This window comes from Catharus ustulatus, chromosome 21, assembly GCF_009819885.2.
Source record: "Catharus ustulatus isolate bCatUst1 chromosome 21, bCatUst1.pri.v2, whole genome shotgun sequence".
Taxonomy (NCBI): Eukaryota; Metazoa; Chordata; class Aves; order Passeriformes; family Turdidae; genus Catharus; species Catharus ustulatus.
The window spans coordinates 3,705,049-3,718,327 of record NC_046241.1 but is presented as its reverse complement, the minus strand read 5'-3'; the positions used below and the strand labels follow the sequence as shown (position 1 = coordinate 3,718,327).

At 50.0% G+C, this 13,279-nt stretch overlaps 1 protein-coding gene across 1 annotated transcript in view; it reads left to right on the top strand.

The window, feature by feature from the left end:
* Positions 1-13,279, top strand: part of ASTN2 (astrotactin 2) — a 315,518-nt gene that overhangs the window by 77,525 nt on the left and 224,714 nt on the right. The window contains exon 3 of the mRNA XM_033077837.1: positions 104-488. Within this exon, the coding sequence (XP_032933728.1) occupies positions 104-488 (385 nt within the window). The remainder of the gene's footprint in view (positions 1-103; positions 489-13,279) is intronic.

Below are 13,279 nucleotides of genomic sequence, written 5' to 3'. Positions count from 1 at the left end.
TGGACTTTAAGGTCTCATCCACCACCATCTGTGATTCCACGGGCACTGCAGCATCCCACCACCCTCCCTGCAGCGCTGACCGTGCCCTGTGCTCTCTCTGCAGGGCGGGCTGATCGCACTGCTGCTGCTGCTGCTGGTGTTCATGGTGGCCCTGTACGCCCAGCGCCGCTGGCACAAGCGCCGCCGCATCCCGCAGAAGAGCGCCAGCACCGAGGCCACCCACGAGATCCACTACATCCCCTCGGTGCTGCTGGGGCCCCAGGCCCGCGAGAGCTTCCGCAACTCGCGCCTGCAGGCGCACAACTCGGTCATCGGGGTGCCCATCCGCGAGACACCCATCCTGGACGACTACGAGGACGAGGAGGAGGAGGAGACCCCGCGGCGGGCAGAGCCCAGCACCAGGGAGGATGAGTTTGGCAGCCAGGTGACACGGACGCTGGAGAGCCTGGGCCGGGGCGGGGAGGAGAAGCCTGACTACGAGAAGAAAGGTTTGTGGCTTTTCTCTCTCTGCTCTGCTGGGGAACAGCGGGTCCCCAGGGAATTTCGGCTAACGCACACTTGATTGCTTGCATTCCTAAAGTCTGTCTCTCAGAAGCTGCTACACCCACCTCTGCTTATTGAAATGTTATTATGAGCCATTTAATATTGTTCACCTGCAATGCACAGTAAAATGCATTTGAATAAACAAAAGCAAAGCACATTAGTGCTGTGAGTGATTCCAGCAGGAGCAAGGAAGGGCTTGCTGTGTGCAGGGAAGGGATCTTGGGGTGGTGCTGAACATCCTGCCTTTCTTGTGTGGGCTTCCCAGACAGACTTAGCAGCCACAGTGGCAGGGATGGGGACAGGGACTCTTTCTGGCTCCATGTAAGAGCCAGTTGTAGCCTAGGTGATGCAGTGTGTCTGGAAAGCAGCTCCCTGCCCCTCTGATGGCCATAAGTGGTGGCTGAGGTTGTTTTTTTCTTCCACTGCTCTTCACTCTTTCCCCTTTTAAACAAGGCTGTGATGGTGATGGGTATTGTGGCTCAAACAGATTTGGAGGTGCCCAGGGATCAATCTGCCATCCTTGAGTGCTGCTCTGAGCATTGCTGTTGATATCCCTTGGTGTGTGTCTGGCTGCTACCAGCCCTTGGGGTTAAGAGATATTTCCTCAACCCTCTGCTCAGTGAGAATGAATAAATGAAAGCCTTCATACATCGTAACTGAGCTACCTTCTTTCTTCTTTCATATTCTCTTCTTTGTTTTGCTTTTCTATAAATTATTTAGAGTTGTGTGAGTGGGGAAGACAGCAGTAACTGCATTTCAGTGCTCTTCAAAACAAAATAGCAAACAAGATCTAGAGCAGAATATTAAACTATCTAAGGGCTTCAGGAGCTGGCAGTAACAAACTCACACAGACTCAACCCCCTCCCCAAGCTGAAAGCTGCCTGTAGGATACCTGGGCTGGGAGAGATGTTCCCAAATGCTCCCAGCAGCTCTGCTTGTGATGCTGGCAGGCTTTGTGCCTTGCATCGAGGCAGGTTTGTGCCTTGCCTAGTCTGATCCTTCCAGACTGTGCCAGTTCACCATATGTTTCCTCCCAGATGGGCACTTTTCCCTCTTGGATGAGGCTCTGCTCAAGGAGCCAAGCTCCTTGGTTTGTGCTGCTTACTCCTCTCTGCTGAATCTGCTTAGAGCCTGGATTGCCCAGGATGAGGTGGCTGCCATTCAGATCTAGAGTTTCTAGACTGCAGATATAAATATAGGTGCTGTGGGCTTTCCACCCTGACCTGGTGGTACACACAGGGGAAACGTGGTGATTCAGACATGCTGCTCACAGGTGCAGGCACAGCCAGATCCCTGTGGGGATGGGAGATGTGGGGTGCAGAAGCTGCAGCTGGTGTGAGCAGACACCAGGTACTGGAGCTCCCCAGGGTCTGGCAGCCAGTTCTGCTCTGGCATGGCTTTGCAGCTGGATTGAAGGTGGGTGCATTAAGGGACAGCCAGCTGGGGCATGGCTGCAGTGCCACAGTGAGATCAGCCCTTCCCTGGTGCCCAGCTGCCACTGCCAGGTTTCATTGTGGTCACTGGGGAGGGGTGTGGAGCTGTGCCTGCATCCCAGGGAATCCACCAGCTCCCATGGGAAAAGCTCTCCTTGCTGCTCTGGCTGTGCTGCCTTGTGATAAGACATCAGCTGGGACCTGTCAGCAGGCTCCAAACAGTATCATCACAGGGGCTGTCAGCACAGGCTCTTTCAAGTGTCACTTCCCAGCATTAATTACCAGGGGTGGCAATTCCAATGGAGATGGAGCAGTTGTGCTCCCCTTCCCCCCTGTGCTGGGCACTGATTGACCAGCAGGGGCTGAGTTGTGCACGTCCCATCACTGGGGATTTGCCCACCCCACGCTTGGTGTCTGTGGGATCAATTTTTCTTTCCATAAGGAAAACTGTGGGATTTTTTATTCACGACTCCTGGATGTATCTGGCCAGGGAATTGCACTGAATGGCTCTGCTCCATCTAGTCCCTGCCCAGGAGGCCTGAGCTGCACAAATGTTTTGCAGATCACGGCTCAGCGAGCCAAACTTTCCTCCCCAGCTCAGGCAGCGATGTGGATGGGAGGGATGCTCCCGTGTGGTGCCAGAGCATCTGAAGTGAATCCCAGCACAAACAAAACACAGGAGTGATGTGCTGAATAATGACATCTAGCAACAAGCGTGTCTGAGTGATAAAGTTAATGAAATTACAGGTTCTGACCTGATACCAGGCTCTGCTGTGGGGAGATAAACAGCAGGGCAAAGATGAGATGTTTATTTCTCCCTAGCTGCAGTTGTAATCTGGATGCACTGTGCAGGGCCATTAACGTTATTACTGTTATGCAAAATCATTTTTGACTTGGGGGGAAAAAAAAGAAGCAAAGAAAGAAAAATCTCCCAACTGCCTAGAAAATGTAAAGCTGACAAAATTAGAATTGCAGCGGGAGCACAAGCTGACCTGGTGACATTGCACAGAGCCCAGATGAATTCAGACAGAAGAAAAATCCAAGGCAGTTTAGGAAGAAAAGTAGAAAAGTAGTCCTTTTTTAAAAAATAAATAATAAAATGAAATGGAGCAAGGCTGGAGGCAATAGCCAGGCTGTCCTAATTATCCAGAAGGATCCCTTGAGCTGGGATGGAGAGGGGGCTACTCTGTCACCTCATGGGTTTGGGTTCTCTCTGGCAATTAAAAGGTCTCTAGGGTTTTGTGCTCAGTGGGTGTGCATGGTGCCAAGTGGGGTCTGTTGGTGTGGGGTGCAGTTCTGGGGTCTTGGTCTTTGCTGGGGAGACCCTTCCTCTCTGAACTCAGCCCCAGAGTGAACATGGGTTCAGTGATTATGGGAATTTATGGGAAATCCTCACCAACTCTGTCCTCACTTCACTGTGGAGTTTCCAGTCCATGCTCCTCATGAGTTCTTTTCCCAAGCAGATGGCCTCAAGCTCCATCCCTTTGGGAATTCCTCACTTGCTACAGCAGCTGGAGCCCTTTGCTTTTGTCCACCAAGTCCTGTTTGAGGGACTTTGGTCCCCAGCCCATTGCAGTGGCACTGCTGCAGCTCTGTCTGGGATGCACAGGATACACAGTGATGGAGTTGGTAAACAAAGGTAAAGTCCAGCAACCTCAGTGTGGGATTACCCACAAGTTCCTCAGAAAGATTTTGCCAAACCAAATCTCCTAAGGATCAGCAAGAAATAGAACTTCTGCTGGGTGAAAACTGAGGAGAAAAGAGACCTGAAAATCGACTATCTGCAATTCCACTCCTGCAACAAAGGACCCATCTTTATTTCTCAGCTTCTTTCATGTTTGAAAAAAGAACATTTCAAGCAGGCCTTTGTGCTGGCTTCACAGGCTCTGCAGTCTGGCTATGGCCTCCAAGTCTAGACAGGAGACAGGACTTATTACTGATGGTCCAATGATTAATACCATGGGCATATCAAAGGTGTGGTTCTGCACTCATCTTGAATTCCTCTCCTGGACTTACTTCTCCCCTGCTGTGTTGGTTCAGGTAAACCTCTGAAGTTTCTCTTACTTAATCCATGGATGCTTTTCTCAGTAGTGGTAGTGAGGTGCTTTTGAGCATTCCTGAAAGATGGTTGGCTCCTAGAGTGCACCTGGAGATGTGGATCCAGCTCCAGCCTGCCACTGGCTGCTCTGGTAGCCCTGGAAATGTCATTTACTGGTCCAGTCCTCATCTAGGGGTTGGAGAGGGAGCCAAGCCAGACAGCAGGCAAGGCAGCATAAGGAAATACTGAGAACTGCTGATGTGAGGGCTTGTGGTCCCCCCAGCCTCCCAGCCAAGCTGCTCTGGGTGCTGCAGTCCAGGAGAAATGTGAGAGAAGGGAATTAGGCAGAGGAGACAAATGGCTTTGAGGGAACAGCAAAAAGCAGGGGAAGGATCCTGTTGATGGCAAGAGTTTCCTATGCCCCTCACCAGCACTGGAGTACCTGTTCTGGTGGCTCCATCTCAGTATTGTTTTTCCTTCCAGTGGAGCCTCCTCCAGGAAGAGGTGATGCAGTGCTCTGGCTGCAGGGCAGGATGCTGGGGCTGTGGAAAGGGGGCTGAGCTGTGCAGGAGGAGGAGAGGTAGCTAAGCTGTTCCCTAGATTGTCATTCATTGCAAATACCTGAGCTCTGCAGTGCCTTGGAGATGAGATTTAGAGATGGGTGTGAGCTGGGGGCAGTGCCCTCACAATGAACAGGTGATGGTGCAGCTCTCCATGCTGGAGAAGGGACAACATTCAGACAACAGGAACTAGATGTGTGGCCTGATAATGTCCCTGAGGTGACAGCCTGGTGTCCCTGAGGGGACACTGGTGCCTGGCTGGGCTCATGGCTGGGCCATCCCTGGGGCTGGGAGCTGCTGCTGCTGTGGCTCAGGGACTCAGTGCAGTTCCACCCTGATTCCCAGCATTAACCAGAGGCTTTCTGAGCCTTTAATAAATAAAGTGATGGCTTAACGTTTGCTGGGGCTGGAGGCTAAAATGGGACAGTGCGTCAGGCCAGCATCTGATGTGTCTTGGGGCTCTTCTTTCCTGTGACCTGATGGGATCATGACCCCCTTTGTACGTGATCAGCTTTCCCCAGCTCTAATCCCAGCCAACTCCTTCTGTAATTTATAGGGACCTTTGAAAATGTATATTCTCATAGCCTGCCAGTGAAAAGCGGTTTTTTGCAGTGCTCTACTCTTGTCTGAAAAAAAAGAAAACAAAAAACCAGCTTCAACTTTCAGTTTTAAAGGAATGAAAAGAAAAAAGGTGGGGGCTTGAGAGGGTAGGAATTGACTCCTAATTCAGGGCAGCATTTCCAGACATGCTTAGGTAGTGTCTCTAGTTAACAGAGACATTTAAGCTGTTTTCAAGTCCAGCATGTTCAATTGTGACTGAATTGAATGCGTTAATGAAGGGAATGAGGCCCCCAGGCACAGAGGTTACACCACACATGCCATTGGGTCTTTGGTTCTGTGGTGGTGCCAGCTCAGACTTCAGTGTGGATTTGAAAATGTCCTGACCTGCCAGGGAAAAGCTGTGCTTTGCAGAGATAAACACAGTCATAATTAATATATTAATATTAATTGCCTTTGGAGACCTCAATGGAGAGGTGCCAGGCTGGGGTTTTTTGTTTGTTCTGATCATCCCATTGAATTGGCTACCTCCACCCCAAGTGTGGGTTGTCCTCCCCAGTGTGGGGGAGGGAATGGTGGTGCTGTAGGACATGGCCCCCTTCCCTTACACCCCCAGGAAGCTGGATCAAAGCAGCATCACAGATGTGTGGGAGCACACTCACATGATCTCTCCCACAAGAGCCATATCCAACATTCTCCTGCCTCTAAGAATGGCTCAGAAGGGACAGGGAAGCTCCTGGGGTTTGGGGATTCCTCTGGTCCTGCAGCCCTCAGCTCATGGGTTTTGTGGCCCATGTTTATGACTAATTTAAACACTTAGGGTCAGCCAGGGCTCTTCTTGGCCCATGGCAACTGTTGCTGTGGAGAAGAGGCTTGTGGGATGGGCTCCTGATAAGTTTTATTGTTTTTCTCTCCTCTCTTTGCTTCAACTGCTCATTAATTTCATGAGACACAGTTGGATAAGTGGCTTTGAATGGTGCCATGGGGACTGGAAGAGAAACAGGGTGGTTTATTATGCCAGCATTTTGCTGAGCATCCTGAAGAGATGCTGGATTTGTGAAGTCCTGCTGCTCTGCAAGGCTCGGACTGGTCTCCCCCTGACACTCCACAACATCCCAAGCTGAAGAAATACCCTTGGTGCCCCATCTTCCAGCCACAGCTGAGTGCCTTCTGGCTCCTCAAGTCAGGAGCAGCTCTTGAATGAGGATTTTTGTGGAGTTTTGTGGGGCTGCAGATGCCCAGTGGGGATGTCATGGCAGTTTCATGTGCAGTAGTCCTGATTCCCCAGGTGTCCAAAGTGTTTTCCATCCAGGCAAAAACACAAGCTCACAGAAGATAAGCTGTGAAGTGTTGGCTGTCCAAGGAAAATAAGCCATCAGGAACTATATTTATATAAATGCCAGGCACACATTGTTCATCACTTTGTGCATCACTATGAATGTTTGATAAAGCACTACATTATTTAAAGGTGTAGCTGGGCTGGGGGACAGTTGTTGACCAAGATTAGCTTCAAGATGACTTTTTTTTTTCCTCTTTTTCTTTCCTTCCCCTGATGGAAAATTTAAAAAAATAATATGATGGTTGTTTACTTGCCTTGGGGGATCTCAGGTGTCCTTGCCTCTCCTGAGTTTCTTGGCTGGGTTGCATCTTGTGTGCAAAGCAGGGGACCTGGGAGAGCTTCAGCTCTGATCAGGGCTGTCACAGAATCCTGGAATGGTTTGGGTTGAAAGAACCTAAAAGATCATCTGGTTCCAACCCCCTGCCATGGGCAGGGACATCTTCCACTAGATCAGGTTGTTCCAGGCTCTGTCCAGCCTGACCTTGGCCATTTCCAGGGATGTGCTTCCATGGTATCAGCATGGAGTGAAAACCTGCCACTGGTTCCTGATCAAACTGATCAGAAGAGGATGTGGGAGGAAGGAGAACAATCCCACAATGTTCCCCATTTACACTGGAAGTATATAGATGCTGGTTAGGACTCAGCCCTTGGGGCTTAGAGCTGAGGCTGCTCTGCATCCTGTCCCCTGAGCAAGAGATGGGTTTGCCTCAGACCACAATACTCAGCCTTTCTCTCTCAGCTGTTAGTGGCATTGTGGCTCCACCAGTCAGCATGTGGACATTATCCCCCATCATTCCATCCCAGACTCATGGGTTTTATGGGGAAGGGAGCAGGGAGGGCAGCTGCAGCACCAACTCTTCACTCTGTTTGTGTGTCCTCTTCCCATCAGTTGTGTTTTACCTGGCTACGGCAGCGAGACGGTTTTGTCAGCTGGCTCCTAAGGAAGATGGATTGAGGCTGGGCACCTGTGCTGATACTGGGTCTGCAGGCACCTTCCAGCCCCATTTATCATTAGGCACTGACCTCCCTGAAGGAGCAGTGGGAGAGGAAACTTATTAACAAGGTGCTTCAAATCAATCCTTTCTGACGGCCCCGCTGAGTTACGGCATTTGCTGCGACTCTCCCACTGGGTCCTGTGAGTGTGGCAGTGCTCAGCCTCACTTCTTTACCTGGATGGCTTGGAAAAGGTTTGGTTTTGATATCCTGGCTGTGCCCAGGTCTTCTCCTGAGCCAACAAACCAGCTCTCAGCTCATTCTCTCCTGCCTGCTGCCTCCATCTGTGCAATGCCCAGTGCCGGAGGTCGTTGGTCCTTGTGGTGCTGCTTTTGGAGCTGAAGCTCCTGGCCACATTGAGAGATTTTGGTAGTTTGTCCTTCTCCTCTGGGTTGGCATGGCTCCCTCATTCATCCTGGCACGTGGCACAGCATTGTCAGTGCTGTGAAAAATGTCACCTTGTCTGCTGGGCAGAGGAAATGTGTTTTATAACTAAAAAGTTCATTCTGCACCATGCTGCTGAGCATGGAGGTGGGGTGGTGCAGACTGGAGAGGGGTCACTGTGCCACATTTCCCACCCATATTGGGCAGCTGTGCCTCCTCCTGGAGCCCTGTCCTGCCCTCACTCACCCTTTGGGGTGCTGGCACTTGCTCACCCTCACCTGACAGATGCCAGAGTGCTGCTGCCTCCGCTCCATCCTCCAGCAGTGGCTCCTCTGACTGATGGGGATGGGACTTTTTCCTGCCCTCTGTGGCTCCATGGGCAGTGTCTCCTCTGGCTCTGCAGAGCTGCAGGAGCTGTGTGGTGGAGAGGGGGAGCTGGAGGTCAGAGCTGTGCTCTGAGCCAGTCTCTCCTCCACGCAACATTAGCCCGGACTGTTCCGTGTGCCCATTAGCACCAAATCGGGAAGCTTCCTCCAGAGTGTTCTTATTTAACTTTTCAATTATTTGATAACTTTAGGAGCATTAGCTGATACCCAGGGTCTGCCCATCTTCCCTCATCCTCTCTGCTCGCTGCCTAAGCAAAAAAGTTACGATGTCTCATAAAAACCTCAAAGTTAAGGGTTTTATTAGAGCGAGAAAATGGGAAATGGAGTCTGTTGGACTGGACCTCCTCAGTGCTGGGGCAGGGGGAGATGGGGCAGCACTCCAAAAATGGGATAAAGAAATAAATGCCCTGTACATTTTAGCAGAGGGGTGTGCTCGAAATCCTTTACCCCGTGGAAGAGCTGAGGATTTCCTGGTCAGAAACAGCTCCTGGGAAGGAGCAGCTGGAGCAGCCCCAGGAGTGCAGGGACCCATCAACTTTTGGGAGGTGCTCTCCAGGCAGAGGCATGAGGCAGAGGCAGGACTGCTAGACCACAGCTCTTCAGTGTTTGATCTTTCCTAATATGTTTATAATTACATTGCATTATCTTAATTACCAACAGGAGAAGTGGGGGGAGCTGGGGGAGGGAAAGGAGGGAGCTGGAGAGGCAGGGAAGGTGCAGGGTGATGAGTAACTCACAGCCTCCATCCACGGGGCCACGAGTGCGGTTGGAGTTGGAAATTATGCTATTAATACAATGCTTATTCATTTCCCATCATAAAAAAATGGAAGCGCATTCCGAATGAAATTAACATTCCGTGACATTTTCCGGTAAACGGTGAGTTTGCACACATGAGTGGAGGCAATTAGCTGGGAAGTGACTGAGAGCCGTGACTGGGGAGAGGATGAAGGGCCAGGGCACTCAGTGCTGGGTGGGTGCTGCTGGGGGCTCCTGCTCTGCCCATCCCTTCCCCTGGCGTGGGGGTCCTGCCATTCCTGCCCAGCCCTGCAGTGAGCATGGGAGCTGCAGGTGTTCCCTCCTGCTCTTTACACATGGGGGAAATGGCAAAGCTTGGCAATAAAGGTGAAAAGCAAAGAGTGGGTGCATGTCCAGAAGGATTTTGGGGTGCCCTGGAGTCCCTGTCCCCACTGCAGGATGCTGTTCTCCATCCCCCTCGACTGCACACCAGCCCTTCCCGGCATCCCCTTTCCTGTCACGCTCCTAAAGCTTTATTAGAACCCAATGGAGACTTTTCCCCAGATTTGTTAAACTACTGAAAACTTCTGATCCTATCAGGACTTTTTTTTTCCTGCCTCGTACCAGATAAGGGCTGTGCTGGCTCTGAGCCCGGAGCTGAGGGTGGTGGGGAACGGGGTAGGGAAGCAGTCATCTCATGAATATATGAAGGAGGAAAGTACATTTGTTCAGTTTCCTTCAAAGGAGACATCTTGAATAAAACTTTATCTCTTCTTCTTCTTCCCTCCCCCTCCAATTTGCAATTGAAATCAGACTTTTGCGTATAAAGATCTATTTTTATAGCGACAGATTTATTAATGTATATAATAATCTATTAATATATTAATAGCTGTGTATTAATAGCTATGTATTAATAGCTGTGCTAAAAAAAAATTAAAAATGTATACAGCCTCTATTTTAAAACTGAACAAAATAGGGCCAGGAGAGAGAAGAAAGAAAAAGTCAACATGGAATACAAGGCTGTTTTCAAAATGCTCCTGGGTTCCTCTCTCCCTCTGTTGATGTATGTGAGAACCCCACTCTGTAAAAGAGCTTTTTGGAGATCCTTCTTCATCCTTGCTTTTGATGTTTTTTGTATATATCTATATATAGAGAGAGATATACATTTTAATTAAGTATATATCTGGAGATATATTTATATATATGCATTTAAATAAAGTAGATACATATGTCCTGAGTTGGTTGTGGAATGCAACCAGCAGCTTCTTGTGTTTCTTGAACACAGTGGCTGCATGTGGCACTTGACATGGATTGCTAGAGATCAGGGGACAAAGGGGACAGGCTCTCCTGCTCAGAGAGGTTTTGGCTGAAGAGGTGAAGTTCCTGCTGTTTCTCCTGCCTTTGCCATACTGCCCTGCTCTGTGGCAGGGTGTTCTCTCCAGATGTGTTTTCCTCTGAGTACATGAGAAGCTGTTGTACAAATCTCTCCCACTGCCATCACATCAGCATCAGTGTAATTACCTAATTTTATGCTACTAAAGCTCTGTGCTTTGTGGAGCTCGGTACCTTCAGGGTGGCACTGTTGAAAATCAGTCCACATCCCAGTCTCAGAACAAACACTGTTAGTTATTTCATGCTTCGAAAAGCAACAAACACCCATTATTTAGAGCTGGTGAGAAATCAGGGTTTCCACCATGTGGAAAACTTCCAGTATTGTGAAATTTATGCTTGTTCCAAAATAGGATCGGAAAGTCAATTTCTTGAAATACTTTGTAGAACAGAAATTTCTAAAATATTGATCCAGAAGCATCAAAATGAGCTTGCTGAATATCAGGGGGTTGTTTTGGAAGAAACAATTATAACATTATTAAACTGGCACATTCCTGGTGTTCCTGTGGCATGTTGGGGACGTGATGATGTATTAGACCTTTAGAGCCCACATCAGTGGTTCCCAGGAGAGTCCCCTGCCCTGTGCCTAGAAAAATCAGGTTATTTGAAAAAATACTGCAAGTAGTCAGTGAAAGAGCAGGAGAGTCTTTGAGAAGAGCCAGTGTCTGAGGGGAGGGGGCTACATCCCCCATGTGGTCAGCAGGTAAAAGCCCCAGTGACCTTGGCTTCTAATTGCGCCCAAACTTTTTCCATTTAATCCTTGATTGAGTTTGTCTTGTTGCAAAATGCTCAGTCGAGCAGCTCTTGAGATGCTCTGGAGTTATTCCTCTCCCTCAAACTCTGGGAGCACTGTGGCCACTGTTAATATTGAGGGATCAATAACTTGCCTTCTGACAGCCAGAAATCAAAGAGAGGAATGGGAAAACGAGATGTTTAAAAACCCATATTTTATAAGAATATGTTTTAGTCCATACCTATTGTGTGGAGCTCTGATAGAAGCTGCTGTTGCCTTGCCAGTCCTCCTGCAGCTCTGGGAGTGCAGGTGCTGTGTGAGGAGAGCACGGATGGTTGTGGCCACAGGAAAAGAACCTTTAAACCAGACACCAAAGACTTTGAGGCTCAGGGAAGCTGGCACCTTTGCAGACCTTCAACCTCACTATTCTGTTTTAATAAGATGCAAAACCCAAGCTGTAGGACTATGCAGCTCTCCCACCACCCAATGGCACCACGAGGTTTGAGCCTGGTTTGGGGAGAAGCTGCTCCACTGGGGTCCTCAAGGCCGTGTGTGAAGACTAAAACACTTCAGCAGATCTGAGAGCTTTTTTCCAAGCTCTGTGGGGTATTTCCATCACTGCCAGGCTTTGCTGGCTGGGAACAGGTTGAGTACTCAGAGAGGTTTTGTAGTGCCTTGAATAGTGAAGACAACACCCAAGTGCAACTGGTGGGGGCTCACAAATAGTTCATCTCTCAAATTGGGTTTGTGGGTGGTTACACAGATCCAAGCCTGGGCCCCTGAGATGGGAATCCCTGCTGGGATGGTGAGATCCTACTTGTGGCATGTCCCCAGCTCAGCCCCCCGTACCCATGCTGTGTGTCTGGGAGTGTGCAGCTCTCCTGGCTGTGCTGGGATGAATGCTGCTGCTTCCCATCTCCATTGCAATGTATTTTTACCCAAACATTGCTCATATTGTTCAGCTGATGACTACTTTTTTTGTTGTTGTTGCTGTTGTAATTTTTAAGCCAAACAACATATTTTCCCACTCCAATTTGTGCCAGCAGAAAGGAAGGAGGAGAGAATGGCTCGGGGTAGGAATTGTTTTGTGGGAGACGTGCAAACAAATAGGGGAGCCATAAGGAGAGCAAATCGCTTTTCAAATAGAATATGGGGGTGGACAGGAGGGAGGTGTTCGTCAGGAGTGTGTGCTGTGCTTTGCAAAGGTAGGGTGACCTTCAGCTGTGTCCTTAAAGTGCTGCCAGAGAGGGAAGCTGATTTTGTGGGGGCTGGAGAGCCTCGTGATTCCCCCGCTCCAGCTTGCTCCTGGGGGGAGATGGAGATCACAGCCCTGTGCCAAACCTCGGGGTGGATCTCACCACCTCTGCCAGGCTGCAGAATCTCTCAGCACGGTGACGAAGATGTGAGCTCAGCAGCCCGGGTGGACTTACGCTGGGAACTGGGGAGGGAGAGAAGGCGTTTGGCAAGCTCTGCTGGAGGGGAGGACGGTCCTGTCGCCTCTGAAACGTGTGGTGTTGGGCCAGTGCTGGGAGGGGCTGGTGCTGGGCACTGCTGACGTGGCTGTGTCGTGCTGGGAGCAGCATGTGGGTGCTGTGGAGGTGCCAGGAGCTGCTGGCTGAGCCCGTGTTTGGCACAGGCAGTCCAGGGGGGGCTTGCAGGGTTGTGTAGAATAGAGCAGCTCAGTTGGAAGTGATCTACGAGGATCATCTACTCCAACTGCCTGTCCAATTCAGGGCTGGCCGGTACTTAAAGCAAATTATTAATGCCACTTCTTCCCTTCTTTTTCCTCCTGTCCCTCTCAGTTAGAACCTCCAAGGGCTGCTGTGGGGAGGCCCAGAGGCAGTTTGGTTTGCAGTGGGCAACATCACATCGTGGATGTGATGAACAGTCCCAGCGAGTGCTGGCTCATTCCGTTATGGTGCAGTGGTCTCTTCTCTCTCCTTTTGGCACTGCTGGCAGTGCATGAAGGGCTCTCCCTTCATCCTTCACCCCTCATGCTCACACAGCTGAAGCTCTCTGTCTTTCATTTGTCACTGAGGTTTTTTTCTATGCTGCCCACCCAGGCCAAACTTTGCCTGCTGCAGTCATGCCAAAGGGTCTTTTCTCATTTCCTGCAGTATTTGTAGCATCATCCCAAACAGCCCGTGGCTGAGGGACCCCCCTTCCTCCCCACTCCCCCCCTTGGTGT